Source organism: Carettochelys insculpta, chromosome 29 (assembly GCF_033958435.1).
Source record: "Carettochelys insculpta isolate YL-2023 chromosome 29, ASM3395843v1, whole genome shotgun sequence".
Classification (NCBI taxonomy): Eukaryota; Metazoa; Chordata; order Testudines; family Carettochelyidae; genus Carettochelys; species Carettochelys insculpta.
Window position 1 is genome coordinate 7,834,291 of NC_134165.1, and position 24,018 is coordinate 7,858,308.

At 56.0% G+C, this 24,018-nt stretch overlaps 1 protein-coding gene across 1 annotated transcript; it reads right to left on the reverse strand.

The window, feature by feature from the left end:
- Positions 1–5,038: 5,038 nt before the first annotated feature.
- PGLYRP2 (peptidoglycan recognition protein 2) lies at positions 5,039–21,529 on the reverse strand. Its single transcript, XM_074980088.1, has 6 exons — positions 21,422–21,529; positions 15,749–15,871; positions 10,476–11,378; positions 8,501–8,711; positions 5,757–6,051; positions 5,039–5,244 (listed from the first exon to the last, which is right to left on the reverse strand). Exons 1-6 carry the CDS (start codon positions 21,471–21,473, stop codon positions 5,242–5,244), a joined length of 1,587 nt encoding a protein of 528 aa, XP_074836189.1. The 5' UTR covers positions 21,474–21,529; the 3' UTR covers positions 5,039–5,241.
- Between the last annotated feature and the right edge of the window lie 2,489 nt (positions 21,530–24,018).

Genomic DNA, 24,018 nt, shown 5'->3' on the forward strand with positions numbered 1-24,018 from the left:
CCCTGTGCTGCAGGTTCCCCATCCCCGTCCCCGGGAGATGCTGCTGTGATGGATGGGGTTCAGGGGTCCCCCTGCCCTGCACCCCGTCCCCTGGTGGGAGCGACTCTCACTTCACCCCGCAGGGTCTGAGAGCAGGAGAGGTTTCTTAGGCCACAGATGGCCAGTTTCTGGCAGGAGTGACAGCACCAGCTGTCGGAAGAGACAGTCCTTCCAACCCGTCGTGGGGAGAAGACCCCAAGGGGGGCCCCTCTGGGATGCAGCTTTCCCCCTCCTCAGGCTGGCTGCCTACCAGCTCTCCCTTCCCCTAGCCTCTACCTGTGGCCCCCGCCCTCGCCCCCCAATTCCAAGCCAGCTCGGCTCCTCCCTCTTGTTTGTTCAGGGCAGAGGTGTCACCTGCCAGCTGTAGCACCAGGATCCTCCTTTGGCCCTGGGAGCTCCTCGGCTCTTGTGGCTCATAAGTAGCCTGAGTCTCCCTTTGGCACTCCCCCCACTCCATCACATGCTGCTGCTGCGGGGTGTCCCACCCCCTCCTCCCGGGGGCCCCTCGAGGTTCCGCTCCCCCCTGGCCCAGGGATGGGGCATGGCACTGTCATGCGGGGTGTGGGGGGGGGCACGGGCTGATGGCTGCAGTGCTGTGAGGGCCATGGCCCTGGTGTCCTTGGGGCCATGGCCATGTGAGCATGTGGGGGGCCCTGGACACATATCTCTTACCCCCGCCCCTCAAGCCCAGGGGTGTCCACCAGAGAGGGGTACCTACCTGTCGGTCTGCTCCCACGGTCCGGAGATCCCCGGGGGTCGGAGGCCCTGCTGCTGCTCCAGGATGGCAGGAGGAGGATCTGCAGGCTGGATTCTGCGGAGGAGGAGCCCCCCTCCTCCTCCTCCTCCTGCCGCGATGTCCCGGGGATGGCCTCCGGGGGGGGCCCCGGGGTGCAGGGCTTGCCTCCGGGGCAGACTCCGGCTGCAGGGCCTGCTGGGGCTCGTCAGCCAAGGTGTCAAGGGTGGCCGGAGGGGAGGAGGTGTGCTGGGAGCCCAGGATGTCCCTGAGCTCCCTGTAAAAGGGGCAAGTGACGGGGGCAGCCCCAGATCGGCTGGCCGCATCCCGGGCCCGGGCGTAACCCTGCCGCAGCTCCTTGACCTTACTCCTAACGTGGTCAGGAGTGCGGGCAGGGTGACCCCGGGCAGCCAGGCCGTCGGCCAGCCGAGCGAACGCATCCGCGTTCCGCCTCTTGCTCCCCATTACCTGGAGCACCTCCTCCTCGCTCCAGAGCCCCAGCAGGTCCCGCAGCTCGGCCTCCGTCCAGGAGGGGCCCCGCTGCCGCTTCCCAGCCTGGCTGGCCCTCTGGCTGGGCTGGCTGCCCTGGCTCCCCTTGGGGGGGGTCCCCTGGGGGCGCTGGGGGGGCTGCCGAGCGGCCATCGCAGCTCTCAGGGGCTGAGGGTGGTGCAGGCTGGCCGCGTGTGCAGGCTGCAGCCTGCACGTTCCCTCAGCTTCCTGCAGAGGCAGGGAGGGGGAGGGGACCTTTAAGGGGCCGCTTCACGCGGCCACCAGTGAGCTGAGGGGCTGGAGAGAGCGTCTCTCAACCCCCCAGCTGATGGCCGCCATGGAGGACCCGGCAATTTCGACGTTGCGGGACGCGGATCGTCTACACTGTCCCTACTTCGACGTTGAACGTCGAAGTAGGGTGCTATTCCTATCCCCTCATGGGGTTAGCGACTTCGACGTCTTGCCGCCTAACGTTGAAGTTAACTTCGAAATAGCGCCCGACGCGTGTAGCCGCGACGGGCGCTATTTAGAAGTTAGTGCCGCTACTTCGAAGTAGCGTGCACGTGTAGACACAGCTTAAATGTGTCAAAGTTAAAAGTGAATTCCAATTCAGATGTCTTCCTCTGTAATCTTATGCTAAAACCCCTTTGTAGGGAAATTACGACATTCGGGTACTTTATTGAATGTCCAGGGAAGTGAAAGCTTTTCCCTATAGGTTTATGTGTACTCCAATTCCTGATGTCAGATTTGTGTCCATTCATCCTTTTTTGCAGAGACTGTCCAGTTTGTCCACTGTACATGGCAGAGGGGCATTGCTAGCACATGATGGCATTAGTGGATGTCCAGGTGTATGAGCCCCTGCTGGTGTGGCTGATGTGGTTAGGTCCAGTGATGGTGTCTCTAGTACGGACATGTGAACAGAGCTGGCAATGGGGATTGTCAGTGATAGGCTACAGGGGTTTAAGCTGAGGGCTATAGGTGATAAGTGGTGTTCTGTTATTTTCCTTCTTTGGCCTGTCTTGAAGAAGCTGGCTTCTGGATATTCATCTGGCCCTGTTAATCTGGTTCTTTATTTTCCCTGGGTGGGTAATTAAATTTGACGATTGGTTAAAGATCTTATTGTTTTTTGTCTCTGTCTGTGGGATTGGAGCAGATACTGTTGTATTTTAGGGGTTGGCTGTAAACAATGGGTTGTGTGATGTGTCTTGGATGGAAGCCAGAGGCATGCAGGTAACAACAGAGGTTGGCGGGTTTCCGATATAGAGTGTTATTGATGTGACTGTTGTTGATTTGTACTGTAGGGTCCAGGAAATGGATCTCTTGTGTGGAATGGTCAAGACTCAGATTGATGGTGGGGTGCAAATTGTTGAAATCTGTGTGGAATTCTTCAAGAATCTACTTACTATGGGTCCATATTATGGACATATCATTCATGTAGTGTAAGTAGAGGAGTGGTGCTAGGGAACAGGAGCTGAGGAAATGTCAGCCCTGAAAAAGGCATATTGCGGGGCCATGTGGCTGCCCATAGCAGTGCCACTGAGTTGGAGATATAAATTGTCCCCAAATCAGAAATAGTTGTAGGTGAAGACAAAGTCATAGAGCTCAGCCACCAGATATGCTGTGGCATCATCGGGGATGGTGTTCCTAATAGTTTGTAATCCATCTTCATGTGGAATGTTGGCATAGAGAGCTTCTACATCCATGGTTGCAAGGATGGTATTTTCTGGAAGATTATGGATGTTCTGTAGTTTCCTCAGGAAGTCAGTGGTGTCTCAGAGACAGCTAGAAATGCTGGTAACGTAAGGTTTGAGGAGGGAGTCACAGAAGGATAGTACTGCTGGAAGGGTGTCAATACCTCAGACGTTATGCTACCAATATTGCACATGAGGCTGACTTAGAACAACATTCTTACAGCTGACTTAGAACAATATTAAGCTACACTGATAATCATACAGATCCATGGAAGCTCATTACCTAATAAATAAAATTGTTAATCTTTAAGGTGCTGCAGGACTGCTTGTTTCTTGTGAAGCTACAGCCTAACACAGCTACCCCTCTGAGACTGGAAATGCATTTACTTAAAAGGTGGGAAAACCATCAACTTTGCCAGTCGTGGAAATGATCACTTAAGAATACCAGCGGGATGTCAGCCCAGCCTGTTGCTTGACCTTAGATTGTTAGTGTCCTGGTGGCTGCTGACTGAGGTCACATTCAAGCCAGTGACCCGAGAGGATATCTGTCTGAGGGATTACAATCATAAGGGGCTGGGGATCATACGCAAACTGTTGTCTGAGCCAGGACTGCTGGGTTCTGTTCTCTCTTTATTCCACCCTTACCTGCTGGGGGATCATGGATAAGTCAGAGACTTGCTCCATTTCCCCACCTCAGTCACAAGTAGGCATGGGGGGTGGGGAGTGAGATTACTGGATGAATTTATGGCCAGACAGATTTTTTGTTGTAACCACTGTTAAATATTTGCAGGAAATCTCGTACAAAGTGGGCAAATTGAGGTGTCACTGAAAAGCTTATGATGTGCTTACAGTATTTGTGTGCATGGATTATATTTGTATTTGAAGTGATGAGCATTGGGTCTGTACTTGTGTTTAGAATGTTTGCTGCTGGGAGCCACCAACAGGAGGCTTGGACAGTAGACTGTGAAAGGGCCACTAGTTGAGTGTCTAGAAGTACTTGACTGACAATGGACCTTGATGGTGCCAATCCACATCTGATGAGCTTTTCTGTGAATTGTCAGCCCAGCATGGAAGGGATGGAGTCCATCTGTAAAGAACTGAGTCATTCATGGATATGTGACCTGCCCATGTGACAAACTCCATCTTAAGACACACTTTTACCCAGGAGAACAATGGGATTCCTGACGATATAAAAAGGGCCTTGGACATTCCTCCAATTTGTCTTCAATCCTGCTTCTCACCTCTGGCGGGTCGTGGCAACGAACTGAAGCTTTGAACGCAGGCCTGAGCTGCAGATACACTCCAGAGACTTGATTTAAGGCACCAGATTATTCCATCACTGTTACAAGCCTGCAGCGGGGCTGACAACCAGCACAGGCCTGGGGCAAGGTGCAGGCAGGACAGGCTGCATGCCCCAGAAAGTGCAGAGCCTCTGCCAGAAGGGGGTGGGGCCAAGGGCAATAAGCTCTTAGCGCCACCTGCAGGATGGTGCTGCCCCCTCACCCCACCCAAAGCTGCACAGAGATGCTCCTGCGGTGTTTCAGAAGGGCCTGGAGCTCTCAGCTGTCACCACAGCTGCTGCTGGCCTGCACAACGGACTTTGGTGTATGTGTTTGATTCCTTTCTTTTTATGACTGAGCCTTTGGATTTTAGATTCAAAGGGACTGGCTTTGGGAGTAAGAGCTGAGGTCTGAATTGACCTGGGAATGTAGCTGGTCCATTGGGATCAGAAGAACCTTTTTTATTTGGTGCGACTGGTTTTCGTAAGCTCCCCTCTGTACGAGGAGTGGTACTGGTGGTGGCACAGGAGGGAATTGCTTGTTTGTTTGGATTTTTATGAACGTGTGGTGAATGGAGGAGCTCTGTGTGGCTGGTTGGTGTGCTTTACAGTAGAGGGTCCCCAGCCCCAGGCTGTAAGTACAACTGTCTGTAGGCACTTTGCCCTGAATCAACACTCTCAGCGATGACCCCAGAACCTGTGTATTACAGAGGACTCTTGGGAGGCACTTTGCTCTGCTCAGCTAGTGGATGGGCCTGGGTGTCTCAAAGGGGAGCCTGACTACACGGACACCAAACCACATTCCCTTGCCCAGCTTTATTAGAGGGAGTTTCAGTGCAAGAGCGGAGTAGCACATTGAAACTTCTGGGGCTGGCGAGGCCCTGAGACAGAATGGCCTCCACTAAGCCAGGTCACTGCTCCCTGGGACATCTGAGGGTCTGGTCCTGGGGCCTGGTGAGAGGTGTCCTGGACTGGGTTGTTGCCTGGATCATGTCCATAACTGGGAGCTCTCACTGCAAAAGCAAACAGAGAAAATGGGGGATTAATCCCAGCGTGCCCAGGAAACACCCTATTCCTTTGCGTCTCCCTCACCCCACCACACTGAGCTCCTGAGAGCCTGCCCCAGGCATGAGCAAGGCTAAGAAAGCCAGCTGCCCCAGACCTGCCAGTGCAGCTGGATAGCACCCTTCCTGGGCCCCCACCTCAGGCAGAATTAGGCGAATCCTGGATGCCAGACAGAAAGAGAAGCCTTTGGTTAGGTGCTGGGGAGAAAAGCTGTGAATGGTGTCCCTGAACGGCTCGGGTGAGCAGCCAGCACCCAGCACTGATCAGTCGGCAGCATCTTCTGCTGCCAGAACCAGTCTCATGCCTCTGGATTCCTGGTGGCTTGGAGATGGAGGCAGTCCCTTCTGGGACGTCTCACAGCTAGGGCAGAGGAAGCACAAGCCAGGCTGCTGCTCGGGGCATTGCTCGCAGAGTGCCCCTGCCAGAGGGAGAGCTGGGCAGCCTGCGGGACAGGGCTCACCTTGAAGCCATGCCACGTTTGGATCTCCTGGAAGAGCATGTTCCCTGGGCACATCGTGTGCCCCATCTGCCGGTGCCCGTGAACAGTGTAGTTGGCTCGGATCTTGGACCCCTTCACAGCGCACAGCAGGAAGTTATCACGCACCAGCCTGAGGGCGAAGGCTTCCGGTAGGGTGTCCATGTAGTTCCCAATGAAACCCACGCCATAGCCTTTGCGGTTGTAGCCCCGGGTGTGAGCGCCAACCCAGTTCCAACCTCGGCCCTGGTACATGTACCCGTCCGAGCCAACCACGAAGCTGCAGCAGGGCAAGAGCAGAGAGGAAGCTGAGAAGGAGGCAATGCTCACTACCCAATTGCCACTTCTGTTGGAACTGCCGTCCAGGAATTAAGAATGGGGGCCCAGCGGGAGCCTGCTTCCCTTACAGTTTGGATCTGGGCTCTCAGCCCAGGGGTCTGCAGCCAGGCCTTTACAGGAGTTTGCATTGTACCAAGCTATGCCTGCTTCTGGCTGTCTTGTGGGTGGTACTGGTCTGCAGCCCTGTGGGTCACCCACATCACCTGCTTCAGCAGAGCTCTCTCAGCATGTGGGACTGACTGGCTCTTTGGAGTGAGAGCAAAGCAGGTCTGGCTAATGCATGAGCTTGGCCATCCCTGGGCAAGAGCCCTTTGCTGGCCATGTTCTTGCCCTTGGAGCATCACAGTTCATAGCATTACAACCATAGCTTAGGGGACCATTCACTCAGCCTGTACAGTATAAGCCAGGCCAGAGAATGTCACCACTTACCCTGCCTAGTAACTTGTGCTGGGCTAAAGCATCTCCCGAACAGGCCCCCAGCCTGTCTTTGGGCCCACTGAAAGGAGGACTATTCCCCATGTCCCCTGGAAGTCTAGTTCCCAGTGGTTCATCATTGGTCCTGGGAAACACTTGTCCTGATTTCTAGTTTGAATGTTTCTGGATTTGGTTGTCAACCACCAAATCTCATGTCAGTCTCCCCTTGAGCCCATCCATCCCGATGTTCACTGCCTGGGCAGATCCTGCTATACCATCAATGCATCACACTGGCAGCCACCTTCTGCAGCCCAGATGGCATTCCTGTGGCACTTTACTGCACCTGCTCCAATTTTCCTGCATCCTTTTAATACCAGGGACACCTGAAGTGGGTGCTGTTTGCCAGCGCTTGTCTCCCCAGTGCCATAAACAGAGAGCGAATCACCCCCTGTGCCTGCTCACACCTCCTGTTTACGCATCCAGGGGTCACATTCACCCCTTTTTTGTGCCGCATTTCACTGGGGAGCTCATGCTGAGATGTTGTCCCCCACAACTCCAAAATGCTCTGGCTTCTGCTTCGCAGGGTACAGCCTCATCCCCTCCCTCCCCCACCTCCACTCCCGGAGTTGTGACTTTGGTACTAGACTTTGCATACAAGTGCATTAAAATACAGTTTGTGAGACTGGACACAAGTTATCAGGTGAGCTAGCTCGCTCCAGCTCTTCTGGCCTCGGCACTCTTTCCCACCATTGATGATAACACTGAATAGAGCTGGGCCCAGAGCCAAGCCCGGTGAATCCACCCGCCCACGCATTGACAACTAGAACTTGATCTGTTAGTTATCCACTGCCCAATCCATTTAAAATGTGTTCTGTTGATAGGGTACAGTACTGATTTTGTAATCAGAATGCCATGTAGTGCTACGACAGATGCCTTTCAAAAGTCTGTTACAGCTACATCATTACCTTTGGCAACTGAACCTGTAATATTCTCAAAGGATCAAATCAGTTTTGTTTGACAAGACCTTGTCTCAATATAAGCAATTATAATTATAGGCATTATTATATTCCTATTGTTTAATACCTTATCAAATGAGTCCTGTAACAGTTTTTTTTTCGCTTCCTTAGGTCACCTGGCATTCATGTCAGGCTAACTGACCATAATTATCCAAATTACCCTGACTGTCATTTTTGAATATTGGCACATTAGCACTCCTTCAGTCTTCAGGAAATTCCACGGTATCCCATGATTTTTTAAAATGAACATTAGTGGGCTGGAGACATCCTCAGCCAACTCTTGTGGAATTCTTGGAGGCAAATTTAAGCTGATTTAAAATGTTTACCCTAGTAACCGGTGCCTAAAATTTTTCATCACCCTGATGTGATACAAGATTATCCTGATTCTTTCCACATACAGAACAGATATATTTATTTAGTGCTTCTGCCTTATCTACATCATTATTAATAATTTTAACATCTCTTTCTATTGTCTCTGTAGTGAGTCTATATTATGACTGGGATTTCTTTTATTCCTGATATACTTTTAAAATCTTCATTGTCCTTAGTCCTGACAGTCATGGAATTTTCTTTGGTGTCTTTAGCTTCCTCTATCAATTTCTTACCTTTCATAGGTTCTAATTTATATTGATTGCCATCTATTTCTATGTTTATGTTTGTTATATGTTACTTTTTATTTCTAATTGTTGCTAGGAGAGTTGCCTTTATGTAAAGAAATCAGCAACCACACTGCCCAGGCCATGATCTCAGTGTGCCCTGTAGCCCAGACTCTGAGAGCACTACCTGGCCCAAGAGCTGCTGCAGGGCTGTGTAGGAGCTTGTAGCGGAGCCAGGACACAGTAGACAGCACTGTGTTTCAGGGACACAAGGCTCCACCCAGCAAAGCCTTTCCCCCTGGCTTTCTCACGATGAGCACTAAGTGAGCCCAGTGCATTCTGGGAAGGCCAGGCCCCTGCTCACCTGTAGCCGATGTCATCCCAGCCACGGTCGTCCTGGTGGAAGCGCTGCATGGACCTCATATCAGCAGCACACTCAGGGAAGGTTCGGCAGGGCTGGCTGGGTGAGCTGGTGTGGTGGATGTACACGAAGCTGAGAGGCAGTTGGAGTTGTGTGGGGGTCCCCTTGTAGGGCCTGGCCCTCCACATGCAGCGGGGGATGATGGCCGGGCATTCTGGAGGCAAATGCATACTGCAGGGTGAGACACAGTCCCCCCAAACCCGAGTGCCTGACACTGCCAGCACAGTTGCCTGACAGTGTAGACTGTGCTAGAGTGAGGGGAGTCGCTGAGTCCATTGAAGGTTGGGCTGTGACCACAGTTCCTGCTGTAGCCTACAAGTGCCTCAGTTTCCCCAATGGTGCAGTTGTGCAATGCTGTGCTCTGCCATCCCCAAGACACTGTGGGGCCCAGGGAGTGAACATGCTGCCAGGAGGGGATCCTGGTGAGGCTTCTTGGAACACATGTGCCAAGGCTGAGAAATGCTCAGTCCCTTCCAGCCACCTGCGGCTTTTCCTACACTGGTTATCAACAAAAAGCTTTGAAGCCAATGTGCATGGAAGGGTCCCATGCCTCCTGCAGGAGACAGGAACAAGGAGGAGTCAAGCCAAGGGGGCTGGTTCTCGCCATTTGACTGAAAGTTTTCAGACGAGCAGAATTTCCTCCTGAAGACTTACAGTTAGAGAAATGATACCCCCACCAGAAATGTGTGGCCCCAGAACAGTGGTTGCCTTGTGGGGGAGCAGTGCTGCCCACAAGGCATTGCCTCTGCTGGCCCCACAAAGCTCTCAGGTGCATGTGCTCCAGCTGGCAATAGCTCTGCGATGCCCAGCCAGAGCCAGGGGAAGCCCATCCAATGCATGGGAATGAGCCATTAGCTGCACGAGCTGCGGTGTAGGGGCTCATGTCTGCGTGTGCAGGTGGCTACATAAATAGCCTGGATCAGGGCCTATCCTTAAGCCTCAGAATCTCTCTCAGTCAGTCAGCACTACCCAGCTCCACTTGGAGGGGACCCATCACTCACTTGTCTCCCCAGCTTTGGTGCCTTTTGTTTCTAGTGTACCTGCAGCCCTTTCCAAAGGGCAGAGCCCCAGCTTAGCTAAGACACTAATGCCCACCATTCACACTATGCGAATTCACTCTGTGAGGGAGCTCATCTCTAAGGGAATGATGGGAAAATTGAGGCACAGGACCACTTCTGAGGCTACACAATAGCCTTGGGCAAAGCCATGAGTAGAACCCAGAGTAGTAGGCTCCCAGCCCTGGGTGTGCCCTGCTCCCAGCAGAGAGAGGGCAAGAAGCAGCACGGCCCCAACCTGCCTGGCTTTGCCGGCTGGCTCTGCTCTCTCCTCTGCTGCACCAGGTCCCTGAGAAAAGGCTTTGCAAAGCTTCTGCTGAGACAGACTAAGGACTGAGGACTGGGCCCTTCACATACCCCATGTGGTGCTTTATCTCACTTTCCCAACCAACTGGCCAAGCGCCATAGGATTCAAATGGGAGAGGGGCACAAACTCAGAACTGGAGCTGAGCCCCAGAGCCTCATCATCTCTTGCCATGGGCAGAACCAGAGCCGAGTCCCAGAGCGGTGGCATCTCCTGCCATGGGCAGATCCCAGAGTCTGGAGCTGGTTGGGAACTCCCCACAGCCTTGGAGCTGGATTCAGCAGATGGGGCTGTATGCCACATGTGGGCCAAGGGGTGGTGGTTGCTGTGGGTTCATCTCTGGAGCCTGTGGGGTCTGACACTAGCCACTAGCCACTAGCCACATGGGGCTATCTGGCTGGTTGAGTGTGGCTAGCTGGCTTGAACAATAACTGCATTTTCAGAATATGTGGCTAGTTTGGGGTACCCCCAGAGCTGATCGGACACCCCGGCTGCAGCCATTCAGCCCTGCCAGCACAGCACTCCCCCGGCGGCCGAGGACAGAAGAATAAGCACTTACCCAGGTAAGTGTGTGTGAACTCCTGCACTGCCGAGTGCGCAGTGGCCAGCAGCTCCTCATCCCCAACCCCACCAAGCCGGGGCTCTGGCTGTGGCAGCGACCGGAGCAGCTGGAGGGAACGCAGCACCTGCTCCTCCAGCTGCCCAGCTGCAGTGAGCTGCACAAAGTTCTGCCGTCTGAAGTTGCTCCTGGCCTGGCCATGCCCAGCCAGGCCACCCCCACTGTAGTACTCTCTCAGCAGGGTGCTTAGGGAGGCCCTGGGTGCGCCTTGCCCTGCTAGATGCGCTCCCAGGATGACGCCATCCAGCGCCCCATTGACGAAGGCATCGGTGAGGTGTGAGGGGTGACCCAGGAGGGTGAAGTTTTGGGGATTGTCCACGCTGTCCCAGCAGCCATTTGGCCCCATGGGCGCTTGACTCTCGTTGGCCTGAGCCAGGAGAAAGGCCATGCCCAGGTCCTTGGCAATGGTCACTGCATAGAGGGTGTCTATAGTTGGCTGTGTCCGGCTTGAGGGCTCAGTCGTAGCTAGTGATGGTGCCACAGCCTCCGGGGGCAGCGGCATTTCCCGCCTCCCCTTCAGCCCTGCGTCAATCCCAGCCAACAAGGGGCTCACAGCCACCGTGGTGCCATCAGGGAGCAGCACCACCCCTTGCTCAGCCCAGGAGGGCTGCACTTGGTGCGTCAGGAGGTGCGTGAAGAACGATCTCTGTTCCTGGCTCAGGAACGACAGGGCTGGGGGCGTAGTGGGCATCTCCCCCAGCAGGAGCTGGTAGAACTGGCTGTTACAGCAGCCCAGGCCCCGGGCGAGTTCTGGCACGCTCAGGCTGAGGTGTCCATTCAGATGGTGAGATTCCAGCGCTTCCACCACTTGGATCAGGGAGTCCATGTGCAATGAGAGGGAGCCTGGAGGGGAGGAGCAGGGGACACTGTCAGAGTCCTGCATGGGAGCCAGGCCCATGCATAGCAAATTGCGCAAACAGGGAAGTCAGCACTCACAGTCCACGGGCTCGCTGGGAAAATGAGCTAGCCTGGTGGGCGTGCTCAGAGCTGCCCGGACTGAGAGACGGGACCAGTAGAGGGAGCTGAGGCTACCAGCGAGGTGGCTGCGGCAGCTTTCCTGAAGCTTGCCCACGTGGCACCGCAATACAGACCAGGGGGTGGGCTGCTCTTCCATGTGCTCCAGCTGCCCCCCGTGACTCTGCCCACATGTACCGAAGGTGCCAGCTCAGGCTGATCTATGCCTGCTTAGACAGGGCTCCATTAACATGCCCTCGATACCCTTTCATTGGTGCCAGAACCTGCTGCCTGCGGCAATTAAAGCACAACACTCCAAGTCCAACCTGCAGCATCTTGTAAACAATCCCTGGGTACAATGGGGGGTCAAGCCCATATTGCACTGTGCAGCCTGACAGCCTTGCAAGCCCTCAGAGACTGTGGGAATCCTACCAACCCATCTCTGCCCAGGCAGCTGGTGGGTGCAGCCAGGGCAGCTCTGTGTCACAGACGGACTCCAAAAGCAAATGAAAAAGCTCCCATCTGCAGGCGGGCTCAGAGAGGAGCAGAGCACAGCCAATTTGGAGAGACCTGAAATGGGGCAACGAGGGAACTGAGCAGTGTGGTCCAAACCCCAGTGGGGACAGGCTGATTTGACTGTAAGATGCACAAGAAATCACGGCTACAGTTTCAACAGCATAGACCTGTAGAATCCTAGAATCCTAGGGCTGCAAAGGACCTCACAAGGTCGTCGAGTCCAGCCCCCTGCCTACACCAGGATCAACCTCAAATAAATCATCCCAGCCAGAACTTTGTCAAGCAGAAACTTAAAAACCTCTAGGGATGGAGATTCCACCACCTCGCTCGGTAACACATTCCAGTGCTTCACCACCCTCCTGGTGAAATAGTTTTTCCTAATATCCAACCTACATCTCTCCCTCTGTAACTTCAGACCATTGCTCCTTGTTCTGCCATCTGTCATCACTGAGAACAATTTCTCTCCATCCTCTCTAGGGCTCCCCTTCAGGAAGTTGAAGGCTGCTATTAAATCACCCTCAGTTTTCCCTTCTGCAAACTAAATGAGCCCCAGACTCTCATTGTTCATGTGCTCCAACCCCTTAATCATTTTTGTTGCCCTTTGCTGGACCTGCTCCAGTGCATCCACATCCTTTCTATACTGGGTGGGGCCAGAACTGGAAACAATACTCCAGCTATGGCCTCATCAATGCCAAGTAGAGGGGAATAATAACTTCTTCAGATCCACTGGAAATGCTCCTCCTAATGATGCCCCAATAAGCCATTAGCCTTGGCTACAAGTGCACACAGTTGACTTATCCACTCTAATCCCCAGGTCCTTTTCTGCTGCACTACTACTTAACCAGTCAGCCCCCAGCCTGTAACAATGCTGGGGATTCTTCTGTCCCAAGTACAGGGCTCTGCACTTGTCCTTGTTGAACCTCATCAAATTTCTTTTGGCCCAATCCTCCAATTTATATAGGTCACTCTACCTGGCCCTCTAGCTTAGTGTCATCTGCAAGTTTGCTGAGAGCGTCATCCATCCCCTCACCCAGGGCATTGGCCATGAAGAACTGCTGGAAGGTCTCAGAATGCACTTCCTCAGTCCAGGGAAGCACATAGTACCTAGTTGTAAATGCTGACAGACCCGGGTTGCCAGCCCTCAGGATAGAGCCTGTGAGCAGAGGGGCTAAAGCCCTGCACTCTACCACATGAGCTAGAGGTCAGCTGCTTCTCAGCCATGGCTGTAGAGCAGAGACTTCACTCACCCCAGATGAGGTCTCAGTACTGCTGGGTATTACATTAGGTTCTTAAAATAGCCTAGGGTTGCTTTCAATAGTAACTGGCAGACTGATGCCAATTCTGGGAGACTCCAGGCCAAGCCTAGGTGCTGGAGTTCCTCTCAAAGGGACTAGTTTAGAAGACAACCCCTGAAGTATCGGAGGGGCAGCCGTGTTAGTCTGGATCTGTAACAGCAACGAAGGGTCCTGTGGCACCTTATAGACTAACAGAAAAGTTTTGAGCATGAGCTTTCGTCAGCACAGACTCACTTCACCAGATGCAGGTCTTGGAAATCTGCGGGGCCCCTAATCAGATTTCCAAGACCAGCATCTGACGAAGTGAGTCTGTGCTCATGAAAGCTCATGCTCAAAACTTTTCTGTTAGTCTATAAGGTGCCACAGGACCCTTTGTTGCTGTTAACCCCTGAAGTGTTATCTATATTCCTTTATGGGTGGCAGGAGCATGCTGGCCTGGCCTTTCACACTACAGGAGGAAGCATATGCTGGGTACAGGAGCTGGTAACATCCCTGTCAGAGTTGGAAGTGTGGGAGCACGAGCACCTGGTGGCCTGGCCTCACTCGCAAGGCAGAATGACCATACACTCCATCTTGGAACGCTATCGTACAACGGCGGGAAGGCCTGAAGCCAGGCCAGGAGAAAGAAATCAGAAAGTTGACAAGTAGTTGGAGAGTCCCCAAAGAGAACATCCTGAGAAGCAGATAGTAAGTTCCCAAAGAGAACAGCTGGGGCAGGTAGCTGTAAGCCCCCCCAAAGAGAACATCTTGGTTGTGCAACATCAGAGGGTCCTGGGGGCAGGTTCGGAAAATGACCAAGGACAGAGGAAATCTTGTAACATGTTCTGACAGGCCGGGAGGATAGAAAGCCCAAATTAGGTAACAAATGCTTTAATTGGCCAGGTATTGAACCCACAAGTAAGAAACAGTATAAAAGGTGATTTAGCAGGAATAAGGGTGTGGGCTCCTGGACATGAGGCGGAGGCTAGCAACTTCCAGTCCAGACAGCAGACCCTGGCCTGATCACCCGGACGTCACCACCATGAAAGGTCCCAACCAAGCCGTATCTCTGACTTGAAGGGCCGCTGTAACGTAGTTGTTGGTGAGGTGTGGGAGCATTGGATGTTATTGGGAAGTCACATGTAATTATATACAGCTATATGTAACCTAGTGTTTAGCCTATGCCAAATATATATATATATATATATATATATATATATATATATAAGACAAGTGTTAAGTAATTGTAGTTACGAATAAATGAATCAATCACTATTGGTAAATACCACTAGCTGGACAAGCTGGGGCTGTATAGAGAATTATGGGGACTTAGTACAGCCACAGGGCATTGTGGTGTTCACAATCAGAGAGTTATTGTTCCTGGTACTCATAATACTGTGGAAACCCAGGTTTTAAAGTAGATACACTGAATCACATATTGCTGCTACACTATATAAGGCTGCTATAGCAGTGGGGTGGTCAGTCCCAGGCCATCCACCCCCCCACTGTATCAAACCCCACGCGCACCCACGGGACCCGGAATAGGTCGGCACATCATCAGGAAGGTCTCTAGTGGCATCCTGGTTTGTTGCAGACGCCCTCCGAACTCCTGCCCCAGCAGCCCTGCACACAGCCGGCTGGCAGGCCTGGCGTGTATTTGCATGTCATTAACACACACACAGCTGTTTGGGACCCAGCTCGGCAGCGTGGTCCCTGCACAGTGAATGCTGCATACAGATCACCAGCCCTGCTGCTGCCCAGCTCTGTGCGGCTGAGGACTGAAGGCTGTACTTTGCCATTGCCTGAACACACACCCTGCTTGAGAGAGACCTGGCTTGACGTGGTCCTGGCTGGGATGACTTAGTTGGGGTTGATCCTGCCTGAGGGCAGGGGGCAGGACTTGATGACATCTTGAGGTCCCTTCCAGCTGTGTGATTCTGACTCCATGAGAGAGACAGGGCAATGGGAACACCCCGCTGCCACATGCCTGGCCTCCCCTGCGATGGTCCCAGCTGGCCCTGGAGATCTGACTCCCTCCCTGAACGAGACCTGGGGGGAGACCCTTCCCCAGTGCCCCCCCAAGCCCTCCATGCTTCTGTCCCCTTCTCCCCAGCCAGCTCCTTGGCTCATTAGGCAGCAGGTTGCAGCAAGTCACTGTCACTTGTTGCCCCATCTGGCCGCTCTCCCTTGCTGGTTCGCTGGGTCTTTGGGGGCAACCAGGAAGAGGAAGAGGTGAGAAAAAGGAGATGGAAGCTCTGAGTGGCTTTGGGCAAGTGCCACGGAGTGAGACATTACAAAGCAAACTCTGGGATGCAACTCATCCCTCCCACCAAGGGCCTTGGCTGGTATCAGAACAGAAAGCTGTGCTTCTGCCCCTGCCCTCAGCCTCTCGCCTCGCCCAAGCTGCTGTCAGCTCAGGGCTGGCCCCCAGCTCTCCCCACTGCTCCGCCATTCCAGCTCTGCTCCTACCTTTGCCAGGCTCCAGCCAGGCGCTGAGACTCAGCAGCACAGCGAGGAACTGCAGCTGTGTCCAGCACACCTTCTCCATGGGTGGTGCGAGCCTCCAGGTCTCAGGTGCAGACAGCACATCCCCTGCAGGCACATAGCAAAAATCAATGGCCGGGTGTCAAAGTCTCCGGCCCCAGGCTTCTGGGCCCAGGCCTGGGCGAAGGGCAGCGCTGAGCACACGCAGACTTTGCCCCTTCACCTGGAAGTTCAATTGCCCCTCCGCGCATGGGGGCAGGGTGGGAGAAAGCGAATCGCAGGGCGGGATGGCCAGGCCTCTCCGCTGCTCTTAGTGAGACCCTACAGCCTCACAGCCCTGCTGCCACCTGGGCACCCCTCCAAGGGGTAGCACTGCTCCAGAACACTCAGCCACTGCATAGTCCCCTCAGCACCCTCCTGACTGCCTGCAGCCCTCACCATCCACCCGCCACTGCACTGCCTCCAGGTAACCTCCACCCCCAGCCCCTCCCTCCCCACAGCAGCCCTCACTGCCCATGTCCCTCCACTCAGCAACCTGGCCCCCTGCCCAGCCCTCCTGCTCTCTGCCCCGCTGCTCCCTCCTGTCCCCTTGCCCAGCACCCCACCCCTCCTGCCCTCTGCCCCCAACACCACCTGCCCCTCCTATCACTCTGCCTCAGCATTCCCTGCTCCCTTCTCTCCCTCCATCCCAGTGCCCCCTGACCATAGCCCCAGCACTCCCTGCTTCTCTGCTGTCCCTCCACCCTAGTGCTTCCAGTTCCTGCTGCTCACACCTAATGCAACCATGACGCCTGTGGGGCCTTGTTCTGCTCCCCACTCACCGCAGGGGCTGGCTCAGGGGAGAGACAGTGTGAAAGGGAGGTGGGGGCTGGGGCTGGGTGACCCCTGTGGTGTCAGTCTGGGGTCTCTGTGACCAAGGGGCTCCCGAGGAAAGCTCCAGCCTGGAGCAATGGGCTCATCACTGGGTGCCTGGGACTGGCCTGACATGGTGCGTGGGGCTCTGGGCATCAGACTGGGTGGGTGAGGAGATGCCAGAAGGAAGAGCCCCTTGCTATGGGGTGGCCGGTGCTGTGTATTCCCAGAGCATAGTCAGGGGGCCTATCAGTGGAGTCCATGGCTGGGAGGCTGAGGAGAGCCTCTAGCCTGCCACTCCCATCCCTGGACAATTTCGGCTGAAGCCCCTGTCCTGGGGAGTTCCCATGGCCTGGCATGTGCCTTATTCCCAGGCTGGGGCTGTCTAAGATCCCAGCCAGACCTCTGCTGGTCATCTGGACTCTCTTGGCAAGCCTGACGGGCCCAGGGATAACGCAGCTTGCCATGGGTCCCTGCGTATGGATTAATCAAGCCACCCCCAGCAGTCCGGAAGTGTAGCCAGGCCCACAGACAGGCCAGGGCAGCAAGCCCTCCGGCTGCCTGCAGTGCTACCACCGGCAGACTCCCCAGCAGAGTGGTGCTGGTTAATGGCCATTCAGCAGGGATCTGTTCTCTGACCTGGGGCACAGCCCTGCCCCTGCCTTCCTGCTGGGACTGGGCTTTCCAGTTGGCCCCAGACTGGTCCAGCTTTTAAAGACACCAGCAATGCAGAATCATAGGATCCTAGAATCCTAGGGCTGGAAGGGACCTCAGGAGGTCATCAAGTTCAGCCGCCTGCCTAAAGCAGGACCAATCCCAAGCATATCATCTCAGCCAGGACTTTGTCAATTTGGAACTTAAAAACTTCCAGGAATGGAGATTCCACCACCTCTCTTGGTAACACATTCCAGTGCTTCACCACCCTCCAGGGGAAACAGTTTTTCCTAATATCCAACCTACACCTCCCACTGAGTAACTTGAGACCATTGGTCCTTGTTCTGCCATCAGTCACTGCTGAGAACAGCCTCTCTCCATCCTCTTTAGAGCCCCCCTTCAGGAAGCTGAAGGCTGCTATCAAATCACCCCTCAGTCTCCTCTTCTACAAAGTAAATAAGCCCAAATCCCTCAACCTCTCCTCGTAGGTTATGTGCGCCATCCCTCTGATCATTTTCGTTGCCTTCCACTGCGTCTCCATCTCCAGTGCATCCGCATCCTTCCCATACTGGGCTGCGGACAGAGGGGGCAGGTAGAACTGGATGCCGTACTCCAGATGTAGCCTCACCAGTGCTGATAAAGGGGGATAATAACTTCTCCACATCTGCTGGAAATGCTCTCCCTAATGCACCCCAAATGTCTCACACATTTCCAGCACATGGTGCCATGGAGGGCAGAGATGAGGGACTTTAGAGTCCTGACTGCACATTACCACCGTGTCCAGCTTGTACCTTTAACATCAGTTAAGTCACCTGGCCTGGGAAAATCTCAGTGTCCTTGTTCTGGGCTCACCCTGCTCTGAGCACTCAGTCCTCACCCGTGTCAAGGGCTGCAGGGGATGTTTGTGCACGAGGCCCCACCCAGGAGGACCTCGGTCCAGCTCTCTTCCTTCCACCTTTGTGCTGCACAGACACACTGAGATTCCTGCGGCTTGGGCGGGCACTGTGCTGTTCCCAGCATGCCAGGCTGTGTGTGGTGGGACAGCAGCTGCTGGAAGGAAATGGGCAGGGCCAGCCAGCACAGCAGAGCCTTAGCACAGCAGGGACACGTGCGTGGGGGTGCAGGGAGGGAAGCGGAGAGAGATGGGGGCTGCAGGCTGGGAGTGAGCGACACTGGGAGTGAGGGGCACCGGCAGAGCTGTGCTGAGGGGAGCCCAGCGCTGGGTAGCAGGGGCTGTGGGCTGGGAGTGAGGGGCACCGGCAGAGCTGTGCTGAGGGGAGCCCAGCGCTGGGTAGCAGGGGCTGTGGGCTGGGAGTGAGGGGCACCGGCAGAGCTGTGCTGAGGGGAGCCCAGCGCTGGGTAGCAGGGGCTGTGGGCTGGGAGTGAGGGGCACTGGCAGAGCTGTGCTGAGGGGAGCCCAGCGCTGGGTAGCAGGGGCTGAGGGCTGGGAGTGAGGGGCACCGGCAGAGCTGTGCTGAGGGGAGCCCAGCGCTGGGTAGCAGGGGCTGAGGGCTGGGAGTGAGGGGCACCGGCAGAGCTGTGCTGAGGGGAGCCCAGTGCTGGGTAGCAGGGGCTGTGGGCTGGGAGTGAGGGGCACCGGCAGAGCTGTGCTGAGGGGAGCCCAGCGCTGGGTAGCAGGGGCTGAGGGCTGGGAGTGAGGGGCACTGGCAGAGCTGTGCTGAGGGGAGCCCAGCGCTGGGTAGCAGGGGCTGAGGGCTGGGAGTGAGGGGCACTGGCAGAGCTGTGCTGAGGGGAGCCCAGTGCTGGGTAGCAGGGGCTGTGGGCTGGGAGTGAGGGGCACTGGCAGAGCTGTGCTGAGGGGAGCCCAGCGCTGGGTAGCAGGGGCTGAGGGCTGGGAGTGAGGGGCACTGGCAGAGCTGTGCTGAGGGGAGCCCAGCGCTGGGTAGCAGGGGCTGAGGGCTGGGAGTGAGGGGCACTGGCAGAGCTGTGCTGAGGGGAGCCCAGCGCTGGGTAGCAGGGGCTGTGGGCTGGGAGTGAGGGGCACCGGCAGAGCTGTGCTGAGGGGAGCCCAGCGCTGGGTAGCAGGGGCTGAGGGCTGGGAGTGAGGGGCACTGGCAGAGCTGTGCTGAGGGGAGCCCAGCGCTGGGTAGCAGGGGCTGAGGGCTGGGAGTGAGGGGCACCGGCAGAGCTGTGCTGAGGGGAGCCCAGCGCTGGGTAGCAGGGGCTGAGGGCTGGGAGTGAGGGGCACCGGCAGAGCTGTGCTGAGGGGAGCCCAGTGCTGGGTAGCAGGGGCTGAGGGCTGGGAGTGAGGGGCACCGGCAGAGCTGTGCTGAGGGGAGCCCAGCGCTGGGTAGCAGGGGCTGAGGGCTGGGAGTGAGGGGCACCGGCAGAGCTGTGCTGAGGGGAGCCCAGTGCTGGGTAGCAGGGGCTGTGGGCTGGGAGTGAGGGGCACCGGCAGAGCTGTGCTGAGGGGAGCCCAGTGCTGGGTAGCAGGGGCTGAGGGCTGGGAGTGAGGGGCACTGGCAGAGCTGTGCTGAGGGGAGCCCAGCGCTGGGTAGCAGGGGCTGAGGGCTGGGAGTGAGGGGCACTGGCAGAGCTGTGCTGAGGGGAGCCCAGCGCTGGGTAGCAGGGGCTGAGGGCTGGGAGTGAGGGGCACCGGCAGAGCTGTGCTGAGGGGAGCCCAGCGCTGGGTAGCAGGGGCTGAGGGTCAAGGCAGTCATTTCTACTCAGTGTTCACTTTCTCGCCCCTGTCCTTGCTCCCAAAATGCCTTGGGCCCAGAACTGATCTCCTTCCATTGCAGGCTGTGCTGGCTTTCTTTGCTGTGTGCTCCTGTTATGTGGGCAGAGGGGGAAGTGACAGCCCCGCCCCAGAGCTTTTACCCACAGTTACACCCAAACACCCCAGCCTGGTTAGACGGGTTGGTGCTCCCTGTGTGTGCAAGAGAAACCAGCCACTTGCCAAAGAGCTGCAGTGTGTGTGTGGGTGTATGTGTAGGTGTAGGCTGTGCATGTGGGGAGGGTGTTGCCATCGCCACCACTGTGTAGCTCAGTTCAGCCTGGGTGTGGCACTGTGCAGTGCCGTTGTGCACTCAGAGGCCAGCTGTGTTGCAGCTGGGAGGCTGCTTCCCTGGCAATCTAAAGGAGCAGCAGCAGAGGAATGGTGGGTTGGGCTAGTGATCTGGTTCTATGCTCAGGGACCAGCGGGGTTCCCACTCTGGCCACTAGCCCAAGCCACCAGCCACAGTGCCAGAACCACGCTGCTGCTGTCAGTGCTGTCGCGCAGGTGGCAGGCGCTGTGCAGATGGAGTGCGACCATGGAGCAGCCACTAGGGAAAATTCACGGCCTGGAAATTCCTTGCTGAGACTCCTGGGAGCTGCCCATCCATGTGGTTCCTTCCCACCCCTCCAGGCAGAGCAATGGTTGTGGAGGGCAACACACACACCTGAGGGCAGGGGGGAGAGGCGATCTAGACAGCCTGGGTCGGTCCTGACACCTCGCAGGGTTGGGGGCGGGGGGCAGCTGACTCCAGAGAGGGCAAATGATTCAGTCCATGCTGCCCAAGGAGCTGGTGTCAGGATCAGGAATGGAGCTCAGATCCCCAGGCACCACACAGGGATTAGCCAAGTGTAACCCCAGAGGCACTGAGACCACTGACACGGGAGGGAGAAGTTTCTGCTCTGCTGCCTTGGCTGAGTGCCAGCTGGCTTTTAGCTCATGACATAGAGGCACATGGCTTTAGCCCCTACGGTCGCAGGTTCATTCCCTCCTGGTGACGACCTGGAGCCAGTGCCTTACACAAGGAGCCCACACAGTTCAGGGAGAGGATCCTCCTGCCGGTCTGAGTGTCTGTATCACTGTGCATTGCCCAGATGGGGGAGCTGAGGTAGACATGGGGGAGAGTTTGCCCCCAGCCACAGTGGCAGTGTACAGCTGAAAGGTAGGACTGGTGCAGGCACCCTTTCCAACCACACTGTGCCATGGTGGGAGGGGAGCGCTCTGTCCAGGAGGGCAGTTGGGGCAGGGGAGGGTCCTGGCCATGGGACCACTCCTGTGCAGCACAGTACCCAGGTCTGGATCCCCAGCCTCCAGGAGGTGTCACTGCTCCAGCTCTGCTAGGTGCCCAGAAGAGTCTGAGATGGTCAGGAGAAGAAAGGAAACATCATCATTCCCTTCTAATGAACAGCGCTTACCTGGCATTGAGCTTCCACCAGCCGCTTTTGCCTGGCGCCAGGCTCTAATCATTCAGCTGCCCCCCAGTGCTCCTGGGCAGCAGGAGGATCTGGTGGCGCTTTTATACCCTGTGATTAGCCGGGCTTGCATGAGACGTCTGTGATGACTTCACTGCAGTAGCACGTCTTCTGTTCACTGCACAGCTAATGTCCTCTCGGCATTGGGGGAAATAGAGCTCAGATGGCTCCCTGCCATGGCTGGGACTTCCCCAGCATTCCTGGCTTGCTGAACCCTGGCCCTTCTGCACCTGCCCCACTCCCTGCCCCAGGAATTCCCCTGAGTGCTACAGCTGAACCCTGGCCCTACCACACCTGCCCAGGGAGCTGCCCTGCCCTGCCCCCACCAGCCCCACTTCCTGCCCCAGGAATTCCCATGAGTGCTACATCTGCTCTCTGTGGTAGGTGCCCCTTTGGCCCCGCTCCCATGGAATGAGGCTCACATCAGCCCTGGGCACAGGGCTGGCACTTCTTCCTGTGGCTGTGACTGGCCCAGGCCAGGCAGGGAGTATCAGAACACGCAGAGCAGTATGGAAAGAGCCAGCTCTGCTTGGCAGGTTTAGTCCAACAGAGTGAGTTACAGTGAGTGCCGCAGGTGCGCCTCTGAGTGTGGGCACGTGTGGTCAACCACAGGCAGTGCTGTGCGACAGCACGTGTGGCTGAGCATGGATGTGTGTAGTGTGTGCTCACATGCAGGGGGCGCACGCAAGCTTGTGCACGTGTGCACGCACATACAGGCATGTGCTGGCATGTGCTCACACACAGGTGTGTGCAGGTGTGGGGTCACACACAGGTGTGTGAGCAACGCACACAACTCCTGGGTGCTGTTCACTGTCCCATGTAGCAGCACCAAGACCATTTACACAGAGCAAGAATGTGTCTCCTCTACAGCCTGAGCTGAGAGGCAGCTGGCTTTTTCCTCAAAGTGTAGAGGCTCCTGGACTGAGCCCTAGAGGTCCCCGGTTGGAGGCCACCTGTGGGCAGCCACACAGGCATGTGGAGGTGTGTGATGGTGTCGGTGTGCAGGCAAGCTGCAGCACTGCCCTGGCTCAGACTTCATGTAGGATCCTGCCATTCTGCAGCTCTCCAAGCAGCCCCAGCACTCACCACTTTGTAGGGCCAGCAGCACGCCTGTGTGTCTCCTATGTGCTCAGGACCCCCCTTAGGCAGCACCCGCTTCTGGGGCAGAGTGTCAGCACCCTGGGCCAGTGCTGGTGTGTGTAATTCCCTTGGAAAGATGGGTGTTTGGTACCAGAGGGGTAAATCCCGGTCCCATGCAGATGCTGCAGCTTCCGTGCCACTCGCTAGCTCAGAGGTGTCCAAGCTCCTTCAGTCGTCACCTGGCTCTGCAGAGTGCGGAAGTGACACCAGGCTCCAAGTCTACCCCAGCTCTGGGCTGGCCTTGTCCTTGGCCTGCAAGGTGCTTCTGCTGCACCAGCCCCTCTTTTCTGTCTGTATTACATGAGCTCCAAAGCCAGGGAGTCAGCCCTCCTGGGCCCTTGGATGCCCTGCACTGCTGTCAGAACTCAAGCAGAGCTGCCCAGTCCGGCCAGACCCCGAGAGAGAAGCATAAACCAGGCCAATGAACAGGTCCATTTGCAGGTGAGGCGGTGTACACGGTCACTGACTGGGAGCGTAAGCTCACAAGCGAGTGTCTGTGTGGCACTGCGCACTATGGCTTCCCCTTGCCAGGCGCTCACATGCTCCTGGGAGAGGGATTCTAAGCCAACTGACAAGAGCAGCCTCCTGGTTGTATCCTGGAGCTGCTCAGGAGGGCTGAACCTGGCTGGAGGCAGCCCTGGCAGGGCCCTCTTCCTTGTAGACAAGGTCATGTAGTGTTAGTGAGCCACAGCAGGACACCCCCACCTCACAGCAGTGAGCCCCAGCCCTACGCCTCCCTCCCATCAGCCACTGGCAGACCCATATCTCTCCCACTGCCTGGCTGACAGCAGCACCTGCAGAGCTGCTGGCTAAGGGGAGCTGGGTCAGACCAGGGTGCTATGGTGAAGAGAACAGCCCAGGGTAAACTTCCCAGCCCTGGGTAAACTCTGAAACAGTCCACTGTTGAGGGCATCTGTCCTGGTGTGGTGTCAGTCACACCCTGCACTGCTCCTGCTCCGCACCTCAGGGGTCAGAAGGCTCAGTTCAGAGTTTCTCAATTAATATTAAGAGCTCTGCTCTGTGTGGGGTGGCCTTGCTGCTGATTATGGGAGCACCAAGGAACTCAACCTGGCATGAGTGGCAGGTATAAGAGGCAATGCCTCCCCTGGGTCTCAGTACTCAATCTTTCTCCTTTAAAAGAGGAGGGCATGTATGTGTGTACCAGGCTATCGGGCAGTGGAGTTCAAAATGATGACCAGAGTGGTTACTGCGGAGCATTGTGGGACACCTCCAAGGAACCACTAAAGTCAATCATAGAATCATAGAATTCTAGGGCTGGAAGCGACCTCAGGAGGTCATCTAGTCCAGCTCCCTGCCTAAAGCAGGATCAACCTCAACTAAATCATCCCAGCCAGGATTTAAAAACATCTAGGGGTGGAGATTAAAGTGTTTCACCACCC